This window comes from Lutra lutra, chromosome 4 (genome assembly GCF_902655055.1).
Source record: "Lutra lutra chromosome 4, mLutLut1.2, whole genome shotgun sequence".
Lineage (NCBI taxonomy): Eukaryota > Metazoa > Chordata > Mammalia > Carnivora > Mustelidae > Lutra > Lutra lutra.
In genome coordinates, this window is record NC_062281.1 from 139,104,441 (window position 1) to 139,127,467 (window position 23,027).

The following is a 23,027-nucleotide window of genomic DNA, read 5'->3' on the forward strand; positions in this document are numbered from 1 at the left end:
TAGTAGTAGTAGTAGTAGTAGTAAGGGCGGAAATAGTTCGATTTGAATAGATTTGAGAAAAAGATGATGGGAAGTGAAAACCTGAGTGGCGGGGAAGGATGAAGAGAGGACAGTTCCCACAAGTTATTTGTTTATTTGCAGGGGAATGGAGGTGACAATAAAGTTTAAGAAGCGATTTGAGAGAAGCTACTGTTAGTGTAAATGGGACTTTGGAGAGATAAGTGGGTGAAGGCACACCTCTAGGATACTTCACTAACCCTCCTCCCTTCTAGCTCCCCACAGCTTTAGTTATTTGGTTGAGATTTTAGGGATTTTAGATTTAGGTTTCTTTAGAATTTGACAATGGGTGGAATTTGGCCAGGAACTAGCCCAGTGACATCCCAGTCACACAATTATTATATGCCATTCTTTAGTGTCCATTACCTTACCTGAAACTCTGACACCCACTTGAAATTCATTTCTCTAAAATTTGAGTGACCTCCCTTCTTTCCGTTTGCTGAATAGCCTGTTTTCCAAGGTCAGCCCCTAAACTACGGTGACTTTTAGGACTAAAATTTTTTTTTTTTTTTTTTTTTTTTTGGTGCAATCCAGCTCCTCATATTCGTCGCGCAGTGAACTACTGTACCCAACTGTTTGTCTTTCCTCCTCTGCTGAGCTCTTTGGAGCCAGGAGTGGCGTTTTAAAAATTTACTAGCTCAGTATACGGCACAAAGTAGATGCTTAGTAAATGTTTATTGAACGAGTGTCTTGTGCATCATCTCACTGACATCATATCCTGTGTGCAGTGGCGTCAGTTTGCATTACTCTGCGGGAGGCCCAGAGGTCCGAGGGTTTAAGTCATCGTTTATAACGTGTATCGAGTATCTCAAACAAAGGTTAAAGGTCTCAGACTGCACCGAAGAAGCGCGGCCACGGCGAGCGCTCGGGTTCTCAGCTTGGGGCGGAAACACGCTGCCTGGGAGGCGCCAGCGCTGGGCTCTTCTCCGTGAGTGGAAGGTGCAAGGGAGGGAGCGGGCACTTCACTTATCGCGGTGTTTCCTCCCTCCTCCCGAGGGAGCTCTCGCGAGAGAAGTCAGGGTAAGATGGCCGTGTCCTGTTTTTCGGTGTGAGGCAGGCGGCTGCGGCAGCGGGGACAGGGATCCTGGTGTCGTGGGCACCTCAGCTCTAGCTCCCCCCAGCGAGCGCGCGTCCCTTAGTGCCTAGGCGAGAGCCGGCTCTTCCTCCAGGAGATGCGTTTGTCCCAGGCTCGGGGGAGCGCTGAGAGTACATGCTGCGCTGGAGGCGCCTGGCCACCGCTCTAATAGCCTTGCGCCGCCGCAGCGCTACTTCTGTCGCGGGCGGTGAGCCTCCCGGATACCCTCTCTGCCCCTGGCGGCGATGACCGGGGAGAAGATCCGCTCACTGCGGAGAGATCACAAGCCCAGCAAAGAAGAGGGGGACCTGCTGGAGCCCGGGGATGAGGAAGCGGCGGCTACCCTCGGCGGCACCTTCACGGGAGGCAGGATTGGGACAGGCGGCAGGGGCAAGGGCAGCAAAGCCTGTCATAAGATCTTCAGTAACCATCACCACCGGCTGCAGCTGAAGACAGCTCCGGCCTCCTCCAATCCCCCTGGCGTCCCGGCCCTGCCGCTGCACAGTTCCTCCGTGACTACCACCACCCAGTCCCCGGCTCTTCTAGCGGGCACCAACCCCATTGCTGTCGTCGCAGATGGAGGCAGTTGCCCCGCACACTACCCGGTACACGAGTGCGTCTTCAAGGGGGATGTGAGGAGACTGTCGTCTCTCATCCGCACGCACAATATCGGACAGAAAGATAATCACGGTGAGGAGTGCTCGTCCCTCTCCACCTTTCCCTTCCCGAACCCACGGTGTGCCTCCCCAGGCCAAAGGAATTCTAGGCTTCTCTCCAACGATCTTTCTTTCCTCTCCTTTGCCCATCACCCGGGCCAAATGCCTGTAAATCATGACCGTTTCAGTAATAGCATGCCAGTGGTCAGGGGATTGGTTCTTGTGGGTGCAAAGGAATGTTTCCTCTTTGCCCACTTAAGAGTTTCCTTTCAGAAGCTGTTTTTTTTTTTTTTTTTTTTTTTTTTTTTTTTTTTAATCTTTGAGACAGGCCTTCAATGTATTGGTTTTTGACAAATTTTAAATAGTCTCTTATCCAAACTGTCCTTCTTCCTTTGTTTGTGGAACTGTTTCTTTTCTTTCTCTCCTCCTCTCCCACCTTGGGATTTCGAATTTTGAACGTGTAAATGGCCCACCTCCCTTCATCACTCAGGTACAGATCCAACTTGACTGCAACTGGTTGTTGTGATTTCTACCTGCCATCAGGTTCTGTGTTTCTATTTCTCTGCTTTCATGAAACTTAGTTTGATACAAAGTGTCTACACTTTGCATTTAAGATAGAATGTAGAATGCCTTGGTTTCTGAAAGCCCCACAGTAGAAATTTGTTGGCATTTGATACCTAGAGCAAGTAAAAAGTGACTAGAGCAGCCAAAATTTTTTGGAGTAGAGTTTTGAGTGTTTTGTTTGTTTTATGTAATTGCTAACAATAATGTTTTATCTTGCCTGTGACTAAAAATAGTACTATGATTTTTCATAGTAACTTCATCATAGCCTATATGACAAAATAGAGTATCATTTATTATTCAAGGACTGTATTTCTATTTTCTACCTTAACTCATTAGCTGATTTTTTTGGGTTTCTTTTGTTTTAAAAACATTATATGATTGAGTTGATTTATAAGCAACAGTACATTTATTAATGAAAATGAAACACTGATATTTTCAACATTTAATAAGCCATTTTAAATTGGGTAGTTGACAAATATTGTTGCTAGCTCTGCTTTTAATTGAACATGACTGTTGTATACATTCAATTAGAACACACTCAACTCTGCTCAAAATAATGTAACACATTAATGAAATGCTTGCCTGAGGAATAAACTCCCTTAATTCCATTGGACTCCAGGCTTCTTATCTAAAATTAGGGCAAAAATTGAGATTAAAAAAAAAATAAGATTTTTCTTAGTGGTTTTATAATTCTCTAAAAACTGCACTTGTATCTGAATTTACAATATTGTAATATTACTGTCATTTATCATAATTCAGATCCACAAAAAAGTACCTGAAAGCTGCACCCATTTTTTCATTCCTATACTTATTTAATCATTTTACTATTGTTACAACTAGCATAACAATTGTTTGTTGATGGTAATATATTCTAACACTTTGGGAAACATATTGTATTAGAAGGTGTGTTGTAGTTTCAGGTTATTCATCATTTATTAGGGAGTTTGAAGAGTTGGCCTTCATAGTAGGTGTATATATATGTGTGTGTGTGTGTGTGTGTATATATTCCCCCCCCCATGGGGCCTTGAAATATCTGTGAAGGTAGATGAAAGTTTTTTTTTCAGAATTAATTTACTTTGAAAGAAGAGCTAGATGAATATGACTGACAAGTACGATAGTATAGTATTTTACAATTGATCCTCCTGGTTAATCACAGAAGGTACTGAATTACAGGATTATTGAGCTTCCATATTCTGTAATTCAACGTTAAGTAGTTGGTCTGTTAAAATACCAATTCTGTTCATAGTAACTAGAATCCTAAATCTCTTAAACTCTTGTCCTTCATCCCCTCAACTTCACTTTTTAAATTGCCTTGATATACCAAATGTATATATGGTACTTGTATTTTTGGTGTTTCTGATGATTGTAACCAGTGGTTCACATACCTCTGGAAAGTGTAATTGTTTTTTCCCCTGAAATACATATTTTTATCTCTTGCTGTGAAGTCTCCTAGGGAGAGTAGCTTATATTTAATATGCTACTTCTTTAGTCCCTTTTCTTGGTAGCTGCATAATTTCCCCATTACATTACTTTTATTCCTGATATTTTTACTAACCTGGATACTTTACTTAGATTTTAAGGATATTTTTTCCTTCACATTACAGAAGATAAATGTCTTTAAAAGATAAATTTTAAGTCACCAAACAAATATAAACTATATATTTTATTTGGATTGTTATAACGTGATAAGTGCATAGCAGATTCATATACTCATATAGGTACATAGCAAAACCATACAGTCATACTGCATCATACCACGAGGTTAGTTTTATATTTACCAGAGATTCCTTCTATAATGTGTTGATGATGATTATCATCATCATAAGCACAATTTACTGAGAATGTCAGCACTATGCCAAATGTTATCTACATTATCACATTTAATTCTCACAATAGCCTTGCAAAGCAGATTGTTTTATCCTTATTTTAAAGGTGAGGAAAGTGAAACCTAGAGATGCAGGGAAACTTTGTTAAAGTTGCGTATTTGGTATAAATTGCAAAGCTGGGAATTGAGCTAATAGCTGGAACTCAAGTCTGTGGTCAACCTCTGCAAATATGTCTATTAATTAGGACACACTGTCCTGCACAGAAGTAAATTCTAATAATGTGTAATGTGGTAATTTACAACAAAGTTCTTTAATATATATTTTCTCATTTAGTCTTTATAGTATCCTTTTTTTTTTTTTTAAAGATTGAATTTATTTATTTACAAGCAGGGGAGCCGCAGAAAGAGAGAGGGTGGAGCAGGGAGCCTGATATGGGGCTCGATCCCAGGACCCTGGAATCATGTCCTGAACCAAAGGCAGACTTTTAACAGACTGAACCACCCAGGAGCCCCGTTATAATAGCCTTATGGAGGGACGCCTGGGTGGCTCAGTCATTGGACATCTGCCTCGGCTCAGGTCATGATCCCAGGGTCCTGGGATCGAGCCCCACGTCTGGCACTGTTCAGCAGGACCTGCTTCTCCCTCTCCCTGCTTGTGCTCTCTCTCTCTCTGTGTCAAATAAATAAAATCTTAAAAAAAAAAAAAATAGCCTTATGGAGAGTTTTTTGCCATTGGACAACGTTCAGAGTTTTTCTGTAGAGCCCAAATCTCTCACACTTCTTTGTTCTGTTTCTTTTTTATGTAACGGCACAAATCAATGGGTTCCCTCATCCACATGATAGCCCTTAGGTATCTGACAAAAGCTGTCACGTTCTTTTTTTTTTTTTTTTTTTAAAGATTTTATTTATTTATTTGTCAGAGAGAGAGCACAAACAGGCAAAGTGGCAGGCAGAGGCAGAGTGAGAAGCAGGCTCCCCTCTGAGCCAGGAGCCCTATGCCAGACTTGATCCCAGGACTCTGGGATTAAGACCTGAGCTGAAGGCAGCAGCTTAATCCACTGAGCCACCCAGTCATCCCAGCTATCACATTCTTATCTTTCGGTTAAACATTCCTGACTTCTGTGTCCATTCCTATTAACAGCATGGTTTTTAAAGTCCTTACGTGGCCCCTGAAATAGTGAATACTATATAATCATGTTAAGTAAGTAAATGAAAATCCTATTCATCTTCTTTTTAATGAAACTCAGTTTATCAATTCTTCCCTTTGAGGATGGTGCTCAAGACTAACCTTACAAGTAAAGACAAAAAAGGAGACCCTATTGCTCTAAGCAATATATGTTTAGTAATGTGTACTACTAAAAAGCACACATTAAAACATACAGTGCAAGAGTATGTTAATTTTTTAATACTGCTTTTTCCCAAGTGATTAGCTATGTCTCCATTCTATCTCTTCTTGCAGGTTTTTTTTAGCCTAAAACAGGTCTTTATGTTTATTAAATTTTATCGTTAGTTTTGATCCTTTATTCTATCTAGCTGGAAAGCTTATTGAGCCTTAATTTGGTCACTGTTTAGCTCACTATTCATTAGCTCTTTGAGTTTCCAGTGATCTCTGATTTGATAAACTTTTTTTGGAGTGCGTATGTAATGTGTATTTACAAATTACTGACTTGAATAGGAGCAAGGATCCAGCTTTTTCTTTTGTGGTAAAATGTTGGTTGAGTATGAATTGCCTTTTCTGAGTCATCAGTTATTTTGAGGAATATTGTATTTGGATCCAAACATATCTTTGAAATATAAGTTAAATACAGTAATAGGTGTAACATCATGAATATACTGTGTTCAGATATGCCAAGTGATTATGACTCATTGTATATTTAGTAAAAGCATTTTTGGGGTGGGGGAAAAGATACATTAAATGTACACACATTTGTTAAATTTTATATTTTTAGTATACTTGAGTTAATATATGTTTTTTCTTGAGTATAGAATTAAAGTTTAAGTCTAAGCCCTTTTTCACGTTGTAAAAATTTTTCTGAATCACTTCTTGCCATTACTAGTTAAAGTATCATGATGATATGCTTTTTTTAAAAAATAACTAATGGTAATGAGTTTTACTTCTTTAGCACCTTTAGAATTGAGAATGCTTATGGAGCATATAGAACACTTTCTTGATTTTTGATTGCTCTTCCTTTTTGTTAAACTTAAAATTTTGTTTTTTTCCCTTGAGTTAAATATCCTTTGGGCATTTGTCAGAAAGTTTTAGGTACCAGAGTGATGCAAGTCCTTGATATGTGAATTGCTTAAACCAGCCTTTCCTAGATGTGAGAAATTTGTGATGTGAGATGTATTCTGAGAGATTTGGCAGTTTCTACTGCCTTTAATGATATTGCCTGGGATGTGACAAGCCATCTTCTCCATACAGTTAATTTTCATTTTTACTGAGATGTAGCATAATCTTTGTGTAGCTATTTCATATAGTAATTAGAAATTTCAATTGTGAGTTTAACTTCAATTGAGGATCTATTGCTGCCAGTGTTGGTAACTCAAGGGAATGATAATGAAATGGTTAATATGTGTAGCCTCTCTGTCTGGTGGTGGTAGATTTCTTCACAGAGGGATTTTAAAACATCTTAATTTCAGAATGATTAAAAATGTATGTTTGAGAGTTGAGGCAATAGGATAATCTGTTTGGTGCCTATGTGGTAGGTTTATTTTGGTTTATTCTATATACATCTTTAAATTTCCTTCTGATATTTTTCTTCTATGTGTTTGACCCTAAAATCTTTATGATGGGTGATTTAAGAAAATAATGTACCTTATGTCTGTTTGAGAAGTGACTATAAAATTACACTTTGCATGGCCAAAAAAAAATCTTGAATTAAGCCTTAGGTGAACAGTTTTAGCTAAGAATGTTAAAATGATGGTACATCTTTAAAAGAACAGTAATAGTTTTGTATTTTTTCCCTCGTGTTATGTGGTGTTCTCTGGACTTTGTTTTTGAAAGGTAGACCTCAGTTTGTCTTAGAAAAAAAAGTGAAGTAGTTTTTGGGGTGTAAGATAATCCATTAAAGTGTCCTGCACCCTCACTTGGAATGAGGGTGGTTTGGCAGTGAAATCTGTCATTTCATTGATCTATCAGGGTTGATTCAGTTAATCTTTATGACAATGTGAATATGACCTCTCACCTCTTCCATGTGCATCTCCTAGCATGTGTATGTCCTTGGGTTAAGTGGACATGTTTCTTGATGGCATCATATAAGTATTAGAATGTGACTTCGCACTTAGAATTGTGATGTGAACACATTTGCAGAGCTACCTCTCAAGAAGGTGGGGGGAATCCTCTTTCCTGTACTGGGGAATATCTCCTTTCCTTTACTGAGCTGTAAGAGGAGCAGTAATTCTGACCTTTCAAGTTTGGCAAAAAAGGAAGCAGAAATGAGCAGTTATTGATCATGTTGTGTTCTTTGTAGCCTCAATAAGGCAGGAGAATTCTGGAGGACTCCTGGAATAACAGAATTCTAGGCAGTCTTTCCCTAGTTAATGTCATTCTTGAGTCATAGAAATCTAATGCAGAGTATAGTGTAATAGGATGCTTTGGGTTCTAGAAAATGAGCATAGTTCCTCAAAAATTGACTGGGAGCTAGGCAGACAAATATGTTCCTGTTCACATACTATTTATTTCACTGGGGGATAGATGGAAGATCAGTTTTAGAGCAATACTGAAGCACGTAAAATGGCGTAGGAAAAAGAGAAAGGATCTTTTTCCTGTCTGAAAATTTTGAATGGTGTTTGTTACCAGGATATATGAGTTTTAACTTTGTGGCTCAGTTGAACTTCATCTGTTTTGAGCCTGTTACTTTTGTTGAAATCCCAGAGATTATCTGCAAAACTAGAAAGCTGTCTCTGTATTTGGAATTAGATCTAGCTTTGAGACTATGCTTCTCTACAAACTAGTTTTTTTTTTTTTTTTAAAGATTTTATTTATTTACTTGACAGAGAGAGAAAGAGAGACAAATCACAAGTAGGCAGAGAGGCAGGCAGAGAGAGAGAGGAGGAAGCAGGCTCCCCGCTGAGCAGAGAGCCTGATGCGGGGCTCGATATCAGGACCCTGAGATCCTGACCTGAGCCGAAGGCAGAGGCTTTAACCCACTGAGCCACCCAGGCGCCCCTACAAACTAGTTTTTATGAAATTATACTATTTACTTAAGCACTGAAGTAGGTAGATATAATATCTTCCTTGTGGGGCATTATAGTCTCAATTGGGAGACTGCACTTAAAACTATTTTCAAAGGCTAATATAATAGTAATATCCATTGATACCAATAATTCACTCTCACTTGTGGTGTTAAGTGATTTTTGGCAGAAGACATTTTTGTTCTGGAGGTTTAGATAGTACTTCAGGTAAAGTTTTATCTGGTACTTGAATTTATACTGCCTGTCAGAGTACTAAAGACTTAGGTTTATCTGACTCTCTTACAAGTCATCTTTAATCTGCTGGTATAACTTGGTTTAGTGTATTTGGATTCTTGGCTATAGATATTTATCAGGCATGTTAATACATGTATTCTCTTACTCAGCACCGTACTGAGTTCTGTAAAACCACCTATGCTGTGTTGAATATCCTCTTGAGCGTATATATCCTTTGGTTGACTTTCATAAAGAATCATGTGGAGACCTGCATTGTTCTGGGATGGAATGCTTTTTGGAGAGTAAAAACAGATTTTAACACTACTCTAATGGTTCTTTATATATTTTTTTCTTTTCTTTGTTCATCCATTCCTTCATTTAACAGATACTTACATATTGACCTCCTAATATGTGACAGTGTTTTAGGTGCTGGGACTATAGCAGTGAACAAAGTGGCCAAAGTCCCTGCTCTCATGGAGCTTACATTCTAATGGGGGAAGATAAATAATAAGCTAATAAATATCTGATATGACTGATAATGATAAATATCTTGGAGTGAAATAAAGCAGGGTAAGGAGAGAGAGAGTGCTGGGTGTACAGGGGAGGGGAAGTGCTAAGTATTTCAGTGAGGTCAGGGTCAGGGAAGACATCAGGAATAGGAGAAGTTTAGTTACCTAAAGAAAATTAAGGAGCAGATACCTGGCAGAACAGTTTCAGACAGGGAATAACAAATGTAAATGTACCATGTTCAAGGGTCAGAGGGAAGGTCAAGTTTGGCTGGTTCAAGGGGAAGAGTGGTAGGAAATAGGAGATTTGAGAGGTAGCTGTGGGTATAAGCATGTGGAACTTTTGTAGACCATTTTTAAGGATTTTGGCTTTTACTCTGAGGAAAATAGAAAGTGAGGATTTTGAGCAGAGGAGTAATACGATCTGATTTTAGAAGACTCAGTCTGGTGGCTATATGAAGCAGAAACTTGGATGGACAAATGTCAGTTTAACATGCTGTAAAAGTGGGGGTAGCTTTGAAAATAATGAGATGGTAGAGCTGGTTAGGAGTTTATGATGGATATAATATGTGTATATGTGGGTTTTAATAGTATAATACTGCTTATGAGAGAAAATACAAAAATTCTCCCTTTTTACCACTTGCTTGGATGGGACTTGAAGGTGTCTGTAGAAGCTGGAGCTATGTTGGTTCTAGTACTTAGAATGTCCTGTTTTCTCCCTAGTTAAGGGGTAGGTGAAATCAGAACTATTTTTGTAATAATATAAAGTCATTGCTTGCCTTTTTCACTATGCTGACATTTTTGCTGATGGTACAAAAGCAGTGGTGAGTAAAATTGTTGCAACCTGAGTAGAGTCTCCCAAACTACTAGTATTACTTGCCTATTTACTGCTACATACTTGTAGTAAAAAGAAAAAGCCAGTTTCACATAATGTCTTTGATGAAATTGTAGAAATGATTAATTTTATTAAGTCTTAATCTCAAGTACTTATCTTTTTGATATTCTTTGTGACATAATGTAGATTTTGCATGATCTTCTTTTGCCTACTAAAGGGAAACAAGGGAAAACATTTGTATAGTTGTTTGAGTTGTAAGCCACACTAGCAGCTTTTGTCATGGAACACCATTTTTACTTGAAAGAACAGCTTACAGGCAAACTATGGTTATTTCAATTTGGATACTTGGCAGGAATTTTCTGGAAAAAGAATGAAGAAGCCTGTCACTTCACAGAAAATAATTGGTAGTATTTATTGCCAATTAAAATTCAAGCTTTGAATCAAAAATTAACATTTGGGAAATTTGTCTTTGTCACACCGAGGTTGACAGCTTCTCTCACTAAGTTTGACAGCTTCCCAATATTTAAAGACTTCTCTGGTCAGATTGGTGATATTACCAAATGTGTGGTTTTTGTTTTTTTTTGTTTTTTTGGTGTAGTGAAATGGGTTGACATTTGGAAGATCGGTATAACTCAGTCAGCTTATATTTTTCAAATGATCAGTATGTGGTATTTCAAAATCATGCATCAGTAAAAGATCCATTTAAAATACAAGAGAAACCAGTGCATTTCGGTGTAACTCAATAGGAAAAGTTTATTGATAGGGTTTTAGATTTCACATTGCTGCTAACCTTTAAGAAATCACCACTTACTGGGGCGCCTGGATTAAAGCCTCTGCCTTCTCCTTGGGTCATGATCCCAGGGTCCTGGGATCAAGCCCCACATCGGGCTCTCTGCTCAGCGGGGAGCCTGCTTCCCCCTGCCCCCCCACCCCCGCCAACCCCTCTGCCTGCCTCTCTGCCTACTTGTGATATGTCAAATAAATAAAATCTTAAAAAAAAAAAAAAGAAATCACCACTTACTGAGTTCTGGTGTAGTAGCAAAGAATATCTATAATTATTTAAGAAGTCTATTAAAATACTCTTCTTTCTTTCTTTCTTTCTTTCTTAAAGATTTTATCTATTTATTTGACAGAGTTCATAAGTAGGCAGAGGCAGGCAGAGAGGACCTGGGTGGGGGTGGGGGGGGGAAGCAGGCTCCCCGCTGAGCAGAGAGCCAGATGAGGGGCTTGATCCCAGGACTCTGGAACCAGGACCTGAGCTGAAGGCAGAGGCTTTAACCCACTGAGCCACCCAGGCACCCCACTCTTCTTTTTTTCAACTGCGTCTCTTCTATATCTAGATTTTCTTCATATACTTCAAACCAAAGCAAAATTTACACAATTCAGTGCAGAAATAATTATAAAAATCTGGCTATTTAGTCAGACATTAAAGCAATTTATTTTAATTTTTTAAGAGTTTAAAATAGCATACTTTTGTCATTTATTTCTATTTTAGAAAACAATTATTTTTCATAAAAAATTTATATTGATATGTAATGGAGTGATTGTAAATGTAAAGGTAAAGTTTTATAACATTTAATTTAATTATTAATATAAATATCAATAGATTTGTCCATATAAATAATCCATATAAAAGTTGTTTAATAATTATTAAGAGTATAAAACAGGTCTTGAGACCAAAAAGTTTGAAAACTATTGGTCTGGTAAAAAGCATATAGATTTTAGAGTCATGACTCACACATTTCTAGATATATAGTTTTAGGAAATTACCTAACTAGTGTTAGCTTTAATTTTCTTACCTGTGAAGTAGGAATAATATTTGTCTCACAGGGTATTGGGCTAAGATAAGGTTTATAAGGTATATAGCATAGTGCTGGCCCCATATAATGGATGCCCTTTTAATGCCTAGCCTTTTGGTTGGCAATTTGCATACTTTAGCACTGCAGTGGTCTTAATGTTACTGGAATACTTTTTATTCATTTGACACAACAGAATTGTTTATTTACCAAATTAGAACCAAGGCATCTGATTTCAGATTTAACAGCTACATTGTGGAAAGTTGGCAGAAGGTTATTTTAAGTTTTTAGTATCTTTTATGTAACAAGTTAGCTAAAGCAGCAGGTTGAGGTTTTAGAAAGCTGAGGTTTAACTGGGACATTTGAGCAGTTAGTTTCATGGTATACTTGGCTAGTGAAGTAACTCCAGTGTTGGCTAGAGGAGGAAGAGGATGGGGATGAAGAAAATGATGATTTGCATTTAAAATATTGAAATCAAAGCATGATATTTGGTATCCTTAATTATATGTGTATTTCTGATTATGTATTTACCTGTAAAGTGAGAGGAATTGGATGATTGAATACAAAGTCATTTCTAGTTCATAAATCTTTTGAAAATATGATTAATTTTGTTGTGTTACAGTAATTTTAGTTTGTTACTTCAGTGGGTACTGATGATTTACCCCCCCCCCTTTTTTTTCTTTCCAAATTTTAGTTTTTTAGAAGGGGGTAGGGGCAGAGGGAGAGGGAGAGAGAGAGAATCTAAAGCAGACTCCACACTGAGCACAGAACCTGACTTGGGGCTCGATCTCACAACCCTGAGATAATGACCTGAGCTGAAATCAAGAGGCAGACCCTTAACTGACTGAACCACCCAGGCACCCCACCCTTTCATCTATATATTCCTTGAGGGTTTAAGAAAACAGTAATAATTTAGGTATATAAAGGCCTACTTTCTTTACCTAGGTACCCTATCTAGATTTTGGTGGATTCTCCTTAATTTGTGTAATTTTTTCAAAAGTTACTACATTCAAATGCTATAAAATTATAAAAAGACATAAACGATACATTATAAAAATAGTTTCCTTCCTGGTGCTCCTGGGTGGCTCATTGGTTAAGCTTCCAACTGTTGATCTCAGCTCAGATCTTATCTTAGGGTCCTGAGTTCTGGTCCCCCTTTAAAAAAAAGTTCACTCCCACTCATCTTTATCCACTCAGTTATCCTTCTTGACAGCAGCTGATGTTATCAGTTCCTTGTTTTCTTCTTGTCACCATTGTCACCATTTAGAACATGGTCTTTCCCCCTTTTCTCCTGGAAGATAGAGAAATGAAGAAGGGTAACTATTATTACCTTTTCTAGTATTAAGGAAAAAAATGGGTATTCATAAATTTATATGTTTGGTTTTAAATGACTTTTTTTTTAAAAGATTTTATTTATTTATTTGATAGAGAGAGATCACAAGTAGACAGAGGCTGGAAGAGAGAGAGGAAGGGAAGCAGGCTCCCCGCTGAGCAGAGAGCCCGATGTGGGACTCGATCCCAGGACCCTGACATCATGACCTGAGCCGAAGACAGTGGCTTAACCCACTGAGCCACCCAGCGCCCTTAAATGGCTTTTTTAAAAATGTCAAATTTATATCTCAATCTAGACTTCTCCCTGGAGTTCCCAGATTTTATAATCATCTCCACTTGGGAATCTCAGATATTTCAAAATTTGCTTGTTTAAAATGTTATTATTTTCTACCTTATCCTCTCCCATCTGGCCACCTAGTCATTTATTAAATCATATCATTAATTATCTGTTTGCTCAAGCCTCAGTTATTGGGATCATTTGTCTTACCTCCTTCTCCTAACCATACATATCTAACTAACAGGTTATTTTGAACACCCTACTTTCTGTCTCCACTGATTGGTCTCCACCGCTGCTTTGAGACCAGTTTTTATTATCTTTTCCCTGTAATAGTGCACCAACTCGTATCTAATTTCTCTGTGTGCTCCTCCATTCCATTCTGTATATGGTGATAAGGGTGATCTTGAAAGGTAATTTGTATAATGTCATGTCCCTGTTTAGATGCCTTCTCCACTTAAAAGTAAGTTTATATTTCTTTATTTTTTAAATATTTTATTTATTTGACAGAGAGAGAGTATGTACAAGCAGGGAGGCCTGTAGGCAGAGGGAGAAGCAGACTTCCTGCTGAGCAAGAATTCCCAGGACCCTAGGACCATGACCTGAGCCAAAGACAGACACTTAACTGAGCCACCCAGGTGTCCCTAAGTTCATATTTCTTACCATAATTATGGAGCCCTGCATGATCTGACCCTCACCTGATTCTCTGATATAATCTACAAATCGCTTTTTTTTCTATGTTCTGGCCATACTTGTTTTCTTTCAGTTCCTTGAATCTGTCAGGTTATTTCTGTTCTCTGACTGTGATGCCTTTCTTCTCATTCTTTGATTTCTTAGTTCCTCTTCCTCTTTGAGAGCTCATTTTAAAAATTACCTCATAGAGGGATTTTCCTGCCTGAAAAATTAGGTTATGTCTTTCATTGTTATTTTTGATCTTAGCTTTTTGTTATTTTTCTGAATACCTATCAGTCTATTTTGTTGCATTTTGTTTTTTTCTCTTTTGTGACTATAAGCTCCGTGAGAACAAGAATTATTTCTAGCTTCTTAATAGTTAAATCTTTCATATCTAGCACTATGCCTAGAACATAGAATGCTCAGTAAGTATTTATTAAGTGAGAGTGAATGGGTTTTACCTCCAGGTAAAATTTTGGAAAGATAAGGAACCTTTGAACTTCTCTTTCAATTTTATATTAAAACACAATAATTGGGACGCCTGGGTGGCTCAGTTGGTTAAGCGGCTGCCTTCGGCTCAGGTCATGATCCTGGCGTCCTGGGATCGAGTCCCGCATCGGGCTCCTTGCTCAGCGGGGAGCCTGCTTCTCCCTCTGCCTCTGCCTGCCACTCTGTCTGCCTGTGCTCATGCTCTCTCTCTCTCTAACAAATAAATAAATAAAATCTTAAAAAAAAAAATGTAAGTCTTTGAAAAAAAAAACACAATAATAACTCTAGAATCAAGTAAACTAGATTATGAGAGAAGATTTTAATAAAAGTAATATGTGGTTATATATAGAAATTATATTGACTGACAGGTGTTCTCTCCTGGAAGCAATGCAGTATGACATGAAACCCTTACTGATTACAGCATGGGTCTACGAACATAATAAAAGAGCAAGATAGTTACAGAGTTATTGAATCACTATGTTATGCACCTGAAACTAATGTAACATTGTGTGTCAATTATACTTCAATTAAAAAAATTTTTTTAAAAAGGGCAAGATAGTAAGTATAGGCTAAGCTTGCATGTTGTACCATCTGTTGCATGAAAGCAGCCATCAGCCATGGATAAACAATCAGCAAGTGGTTACATTTTGTTATACCTTATTTATGTCACGTCCCTGAATTGGAGGATGAGAATGTGCCTAATATGGGAAACAGATGGGTGCCTGGGTAGTTCAGTGGTTGGGTGTCAGACTCTTGGTTTCAGCTTGGATCATGATCTCAGTGTGATGGGTTCGAGCCTCACATCAGGCTCTGTACTGGGCATGGAGCCTGCTTGGGATTCTCTCTCTCTCTCTGCCCCTCCCCATCCCTTTCACCCGCCCCCCCTCTCTAAAAGATATATGGGAAACAGGTGACAGGAGCAAGTTTGTGCCCTACAGCAAGCCTACCCCTTCCTTTTGCCTTCGTTTATTGCTGTCCTTAGGATTATAGCAGTAGGAAAAAAATTACACTATTTCTAGTACTTTATTGAATAGAAAAATTCATACCAAACAAGCAAGTGGGCAAGAAAGCCTTTTTAGTCCACAGCTAGACTAACCTGGGTGATGATTTTTTAAAATTTAAAAAATTTTTTTTAATAATCTCTATACCCAATATGGTGCTTGAACTCACAACCCTGAGATCAACAGTCATATGCTCTTCTGACTGAGAGATCCAGATGTCGCTACCTGGGTGATGATTATTAAGGCGAAATAAGATGTCTAGTACAAAGGCTTTTGTAAGGAAGAAATCATTAGGAAGTGAATAAATAGTTGCTGCAATTCTAGCAACTTTACTTATCCCCCACTTATCTTCCATTTATTTATTTTAAATAGCTTTATTGTGATATAATTCACATACCATACATTTGATCCATTTAAACTATACAGTTAAATGACTTTTGGTGTATTCAAAGTTGTGTAACCATCACCACAATTTAAACAGAAATCTTGTACCCTTTACCTTTCACTTCCAACCCCTCCCACCATTTCCCTCAGCCCTAGATAGCCACTAATCTACTTTCTCTATAGATCTGATTATTCTAGACATTTCATGTAAGTGAGATAAAACAATATGTGGTCTTTATGACTGGCTTCTTTCACTTAGCACATTGTTTTCAAGGTTCATCCCTGTTGTAACATATATCAAAATTTCATTCCTTTCTATTGCCAAATAATATTCCATCGCATAGATGTACCACATTTTATTTATATATTCACCAATTAATGGACATTTGAGTTGTTTCTACTTTTTGGTATTATGAATAATGCTGCTATGAACATTTGTATGTAAGTTTTTGTGTGGACATGCTTTTTTTTTTTTTTTTTTTAGGGTATATACCTTCTGTTGGATTGTGTGGCAACTCTGTTTACCATTTTGAGGAACTGCCACACTCTTTTCCAAAGTGGCTACAGTATTTTACTTTATATGAGGTTATTTCTCTTCTCTTCTTTGCCAACACTTGTGTTCTTTTTTATTATAGCTATCCTAGTGAATATGAAGTGATATCTCATTGTGGTTTTGACTTGTATTTCCTAATGGCTAATGATTTTGAGCATCTTTTCATGTACTTATTGGCCATTTGTTTATCTTTTTTAGAGAAGAAGCTATTCAGATCCTTTCCTATTTTAAAATTGGGATTTTTAATATTATTTTGTTGTGAGAGCTCTTTATATATTCTGGATATTATCACACATATAATTTGCAAAATGTTTTCCCCTCTGAGTTGTCTTTTCACTTTCCTTATGCCATTCTTTGCAGCACATTTTAATTTTGATGAAGGTCAGTTTATTTTTGCTTTCGTGCTTTTGTGCTGTGTTTTTGGTGTATCTGAGAAATTGTTACCTAATCTGAGGTCACAAAGATTTCCTCATCCCCTACCCCCCCCAAGAGTTTTAGAGTTTTAGCTCAGACATTTAGGTCCATGGTATATATTAGGTCCATGTGTGTAAAATGATTGGTCCGTTTATATATAGATCTGTCTTTACACAAGACAGATCTGTCTTTATAAAGAACTGTCTCTATACTGTGCTGATTACTGTGGTTTTGTACTAAGTTTTGAAATTGGGTTGTGTAAATCTTCCCACTCTGATGTTCTTTTTCAATTTAGATTGTCTGGGTACTTTGAATTTTTATACGAATTTTAGGCTCAACTTGTTATTGTCTTCAAAAAAGCCAGGTGGGATTTTTTGAAGGAGATCATTTAGAAGTTATAGACCATTATGTCATCTTACCAATGTTGAATCCACGAACTCAGATGTCTTTCCATTTATTCAGGTATTATTTAATTTCTTTCAATGCTGTTTTGTAGTTTTAGGAGTATGTCTTGCACCATTTTCCTTCTCTTTGATTCCCATGCAGCAGCTATCTCTCAACTATTTGATTCTCTTTGTTTTATCTAGGGTATTAGAATAGAGTCTCAGAGGAAAATGCCTAAATATCAGCTTGTTCTTTTAGCTTCAGAGTTTAGAAGGGGTTTCTGCTGTTCATGTTTTGAACAAATTGAGAGGAAAGTGGGGGCAGTCTGATTGTCCTTTCCCATACTAGATTTGACTAAATCTTCATTTCAGGATGGATGAGCAGAAAAAAGTCATTTGATGGTCTTTGAAAAATATTCATTATAAAAGATGTGTCATTATGAATATCCTGAAGATACTGTTAAATAAAGTCTTGACAGTATAGAAAATTGAATGAAAGATGTAAAAAATCAATTTGAAAACAAAGACTAGAAGAAAAGGAGAAAAATTTAAAGAATGAGGGATAAACAGTAGATTTCATGTTATGAGTAGTATGTATTTCCAGAGAATAAAATAGAATAAATAAATCAGAAGCAGTACTCAAAGCTGTAAGTAAGGAAGAAAACATTTTTGATCTAAAATTGGTTCAGACTCCAAAGTCAGAGCTCATACTGTGTTCCAGGGAAAGTCAATGAAAAGAGATTCTTCATATTTTGGCGATATTTTGAAACTTAATGTAGAATTCTATACATATACAAGTAAAGAGCATAGATTGCTGTTGAACAAATGAATGTTAATTTGCCTCAGACCTCTCCAATATTAGAACATCCTTGCTATTAATATTTTCCAACTGTAGAACTCTTTCTGGGCAGGTATTCATTTGTGGAAACAACAATGTTCTAGAAAATAGAGTAACCACCATGCTGTCATTCCTGAAAAGTATTATTCAAAGAAGTATCCCAGCTCATAAGAGATGAATTTACATGATTAATACAATAAAAGAGAAGTTGTATCAGAAAAGGGTTGATAATGAACATTGAAACCAGTTAAATATACCATACATGAAGTCTAATAATCATAGCAAATATGATTACAATCTTGAGAGTTAATTTCCAAAAAAAATCTTTTGCTTTAAAATTTAAAAGACATGCACATATTCTATAAAGGGTAAGAAAAAGGTTTATAACTACTAATTAAACTAATGAAACAAAAATGGAGATGAGAAATAAAAGTGTGGACTTTCTCATTTTTTGTTAAAGGGAATTGGGGTGCCTGGGTGGCTCAGTTGGTTAAGCATCTGACTCATGATTTCAGCTCAAGCCATGATCTCAGGGTCATTAGATCGAGCCCCACTTTGGGTCCCATGCTCAGAGCAGGGTCTGCTGGAGATTTTCTCTCTCTTGCTCTCCCTCTGCCCCTCCCCCCTGCTCATGTGCTCTTTCTCTCTCTCTCAAATAAAATCTTTTTTTCTTTTTTTTAAAGATTTCATTCACTCATTTTACAGACAGAGATCACAAGTTGGCAGAGAAGCAGGCAGAGAGAGGAGGAAGCAGGCTCCCTGCTGAGCAGAGAGCCTGATGTGGGGCTCTATCCCAGGACCCTGGGATCAGGACCTGAGCTGAACGCAGAGGCTTTAACCCACTGAGCCACCCAGGCGCCCCCTCAAATAAAATCTTTAAAAAAAAAAAAAGAAAAGAAAAAGGAAATCAAATGTGTGATTTATTTCTTTACTTTGTTAGATAAATATAAGTTTAAAAACATTTTTTGAAAAACGTATTAATTTTGCTACAAATAGAATTTAAAATATATGTTTATATTCTGTGTTACTGCAGAAGATAAATTACATTTTAAAATTCTAAATAATAAGAATAGAAAAGAAAAACAAAAGCACTTATAAAATAGGAGTCTCCCAAAGTCTGTTTATGACAAATAAGACCTTCTCTTTCTGTATCACATTAGTAATGTTCTTGCCATGTGTAAGTGAAACTCATTGCAAACTAGCTTATGCCCAGAGGTATTTATTGATTCATATAACTGAAAATGGTAGGGTAGGAGCTAGTATTGGACATGTATGTATCTACACTTCCTGCAGGTCAGGACTTTTTTTTGGTTGTTGCTTTGTTTTTTAAATAATCTCTTAGCTTTGCTGTTAGGTAGAGCTTCCTCCTTTTCTCTTGCAACTGGGCTTTATTTATTTCAGCTTTTCAACCTCTATACTTCACATTTTGTGCTGGAGAATTCTTTGTGGGAGGAAGCTGTCCTATGCATTATAAGGTATTTAGCAGTATCCTTGGCCTCTACTCTCTAGATGGTATTAGCACCCCCACTCCTCAGTTTTTATAACCAAAAATGTATTAGACATTGCTAGCTGTTCTCTTGGTGTAAAATTGTCCTTAATTGAGAACCACTAAACTATGTTGTAGAGAATATTTGGTCCCATACTCATCTTAAAGCACTGTAGTTCTAGCGGTAAAAGACAGTCTTCCCTATGAGTTCTAATAAAAGAAAAAAGGAAAGAAAGAAAAGAAAAAACTTTTGGAAAAGAACCTTGACCCAGGTGGTTGTTGTGCCATTTCCTGAAACATTTTCTAGTTGGATATCAAACTGGTTAGGTTTGAGTCATGTGTTCTCCCTGGTTCATGTACTTAGTGTATAAGGTTTGTCATTGAGGGGAAGGCGTAGGGAAGAAATTTCCAAAAATAGTAACTATGACATCTGTTAGAAGAAAAGGACTTCTAGGAGACACATCTAAAGGAGACTGGAAATAATGGAAAATTTATTGTTGAGTTAATGATAAAAAAATATGAATGGCAAGATTAATTACTGACAAAATTGAACTTCAGGTAAAAATGATTTAAAAGCACTGAGAAAGTAATTCTCATTCTCATTCTCATGATAGAAGTTATAATCATTAGTGCCAATAAAATGATCTCATCTTTATGCATTAACAGTACCAAAGAATGGAAGGCGCAGAATTACAGATACGAGAAAAGTTAGTAAGTAAAATAGAAGTAGAATTTCTGCCTATTGTAATAATAGACTAGATGATTAGGACTAGTCTTCCTTTGAAGCAATTAAGAATAAAATATTCAACTTAAGGGTATTGGAAATCTAATGAGATAGATGAGAATTACTGGGTCAAGATCTGGCAGAAGATGGAAATCCAAAGATTTGAGCCTTACATTTTAGGTTATTTTGCCTCAGTAGCTTTTGCAAAGCCAAAAGAAGTAGTTAAGAGGCTGAGCAGCACTTTTTATAGCCTCTCTGGGCTAAGAGGACAAAAGATAGAGGTCAGGGCCTCCCAAGTGTGGGATAAAACTAAACACTGCTGTTTGGGCTGGTAACTTGAAGGGCTACACCTTAGGAATACGAATGAACAAAAGGTAAATCAGTTCTGATGGAGGCTCGAGTACAGCTTTGAGTCATTTGTGAGGGCCAGAAAAAAATGTCAGTCCGTGGGTTAATGAAGTGTAGTACCCGCAGCCACATGCCAAAAGCAAGTGGAAGTATCTGGAGGATTTGTTGCTTAGGCTTCCATAGAGAGCTCATTAAATGCTATATCCAGTATATAATTAAAGATGACCAGCACTTTAAGGAAACTGAACAACATGACTGAGAACTGGTGTGGAGGGTACCCATCAGAGCTTCAGTTTTTTGTAATTATTATTAGAGGCTTTAAATAACAGTATTTTTTATATTCTTGGGAGATAAAGACAAATTTAAATATTTTAGTAGAGAACTGGAAATTATAAAAATTGAAATCATGTATTTGAAAATGAACTAAATAGAAATTCTCAAATGGAAAATACAAGCTGAAATTCAAAAGCTAAATAAATAGGCTTACTAACAGGTTTAGATCCTGAAGAAGACAGAATTCATGATCTTGGAAATAGGTTAGAAAAACATATCTATAATGAAAATGGAAAGGGAAAGAAAAAAAAATAGAAAAGGTGACAAGTTCTACTGTAATTGAACCCCCAGAGAGAAGAGAGGAAATGGAACTAAGGCAGTATTTGGAGAGATACTTGCTGAGAGTTTTACAGAACTGTTGAAAGACACTGACTTGGAGATTCAAGAAGTCTGACCCAAGCAGAATTAAAAAAAGGACTCCACATTGAAGTGAAATGGCTGATGATTTAAATGAAATAGAACAAGATAAATATAGCCAGGAATGTCAACATTACTTTCAGAGGAGGGGTAGAAAGTTCTATGGCTAGCTTTTCATCAAAAAAGGAGACCATAAGACCACATATAGTGCAGGGGAAAAATAACAGCCAATCAATAATTACATACTCGGTACAGTGTTCTTCAAGATAGAAGTTGAACACACATTTACAAATAAGAACCTGAGGGAGATCACTTATCAAACCTCCACAAAGGGTAATCTTGAAGGATATGTTTTGTTTTGGATAGATGAAAAATGATTGTGATGGAAGGTTAGAAATAAAGGAAATAATGTAGAGCACAAAAATGGTAAGTAAATCTAAATGAATATTGACTCTTTAAGATAAAAATACAAACTTGTAGAACTAGATAATGGCCTGAAGGAAGATACCTAGCTCCCTAAAGAGTCTGAGCTATTTGGAAAATTGAAATTTGTCTTTTTGGAAAATAGTTTTGTACCGATAACTTGGTACCTAGTAAAGTTTACTTAAGTAGTATTGTGAGCAAAACCTCTTTTCTGGGGACATGCTTCAATGTATGATTATTAACAGAGTTTGCATATCTCAACTGGAATTCATTTTGAGGTGTGAAAACTGCCTAGTAGCTAAGGGAAATTTTATTTTGGAAAATCATAATGTGAATTATGTCCCCAAATCTTCTTATTGTTTTTGTTTTTCTAATATTAAGATGAAGAAATTGATTGTAGCCCAGGTTTTTTTTTTTGTAAAATTATTTACAGAGAAAATTTAAGTTTAATGAATTTATTAAACTTCTAAATTTTGCACAAAAATTGTATTTACAGCCAACAATTCGTATTCCATTGTGCTTGTATTGAGCAAAAGATTTTGTGTGTGTGTGTTTATCATTTTGGTAGTTTTGTCAAGCTAAGAGATTGGTGTAGATCTTATATAAGGTTTTTAAAAACATAGTCAAATCTTGTTTTATCCTGTATATGATTTTTTGGTAAGTGTGCAGCTTTTATTGACAAAAATTGTTCATGTGGTGCCTTCTGTAAAAATGCTAATATCTGAAAATTAGTATACATAAATTTATTCAGTAACTTTATTTTAAAATACTACTGTTGGGGTGCCTGCATGGCTCAGTGGGTTAAGCGTCTGCCTTTGGCTCAGGTCATGATCCCGGGACCTGGGATCAAGCCCCACATCAGGTTCTCTGCTCAGCGGGGAGCCTACTTCTCCCTCTCCTGCCTGCTGCTCCGCCTACTTGTACTCTCTGTCTCTGTGCCAAATAAATAGAACCTTTAAAAAAATTATCTTCTGTTATTTAAAAAAAATAATATTACTGTAGGTTTGCTTTCTTTTATAATCAAGATGTTTTTCGGCTACTGGGTGGCTTAGGATGTCATTTTGAAATTAAATTAATCATTATATAGCAACTAATAGGCTATAGTCCAAACTTTGTAGCATAGCCTCTAATCATCATTATCTTTTGTTCATCTTTCCAGTTTCATTATTTATTATTCTCTTTACTGCCACTAGTATAAAATAAAAATTTGTTTGCTTCCTAAATATAAACTATTCTTGCATTTGAATTTAATTTGGGAGTATTGTTTTTAACATGGAATACTAGTCATTGTTGCT

At 36.8% G+C, this 23,027-nt stretch overlaps 1 protein-coding gene across 1 annotated transcript in view; it reads left to right on the top strand.

Annotated features, from left to right (window-relative positions):
* Positions 1–875: 875 nt before the first annotated feature.
* The window catches only part of ANKRD13C (ankyrin repeat domain 13C), a 97,993-nt gene continuing 75,841 nt past the window's right edge, over positions 876–23,027 (top strand). The window contains exon 1 of the mRNA XM_047727430.1: positions 876–1,822. Within this exon, the coding sequence (XP_047583386.1) occupies positions 1,378–1,822 (445 nt within the window). The 5' untranslated portion in view covers positions 876–1,377. The remainder of the gene's footprint in view (positions 1,823–23,027) is intronic.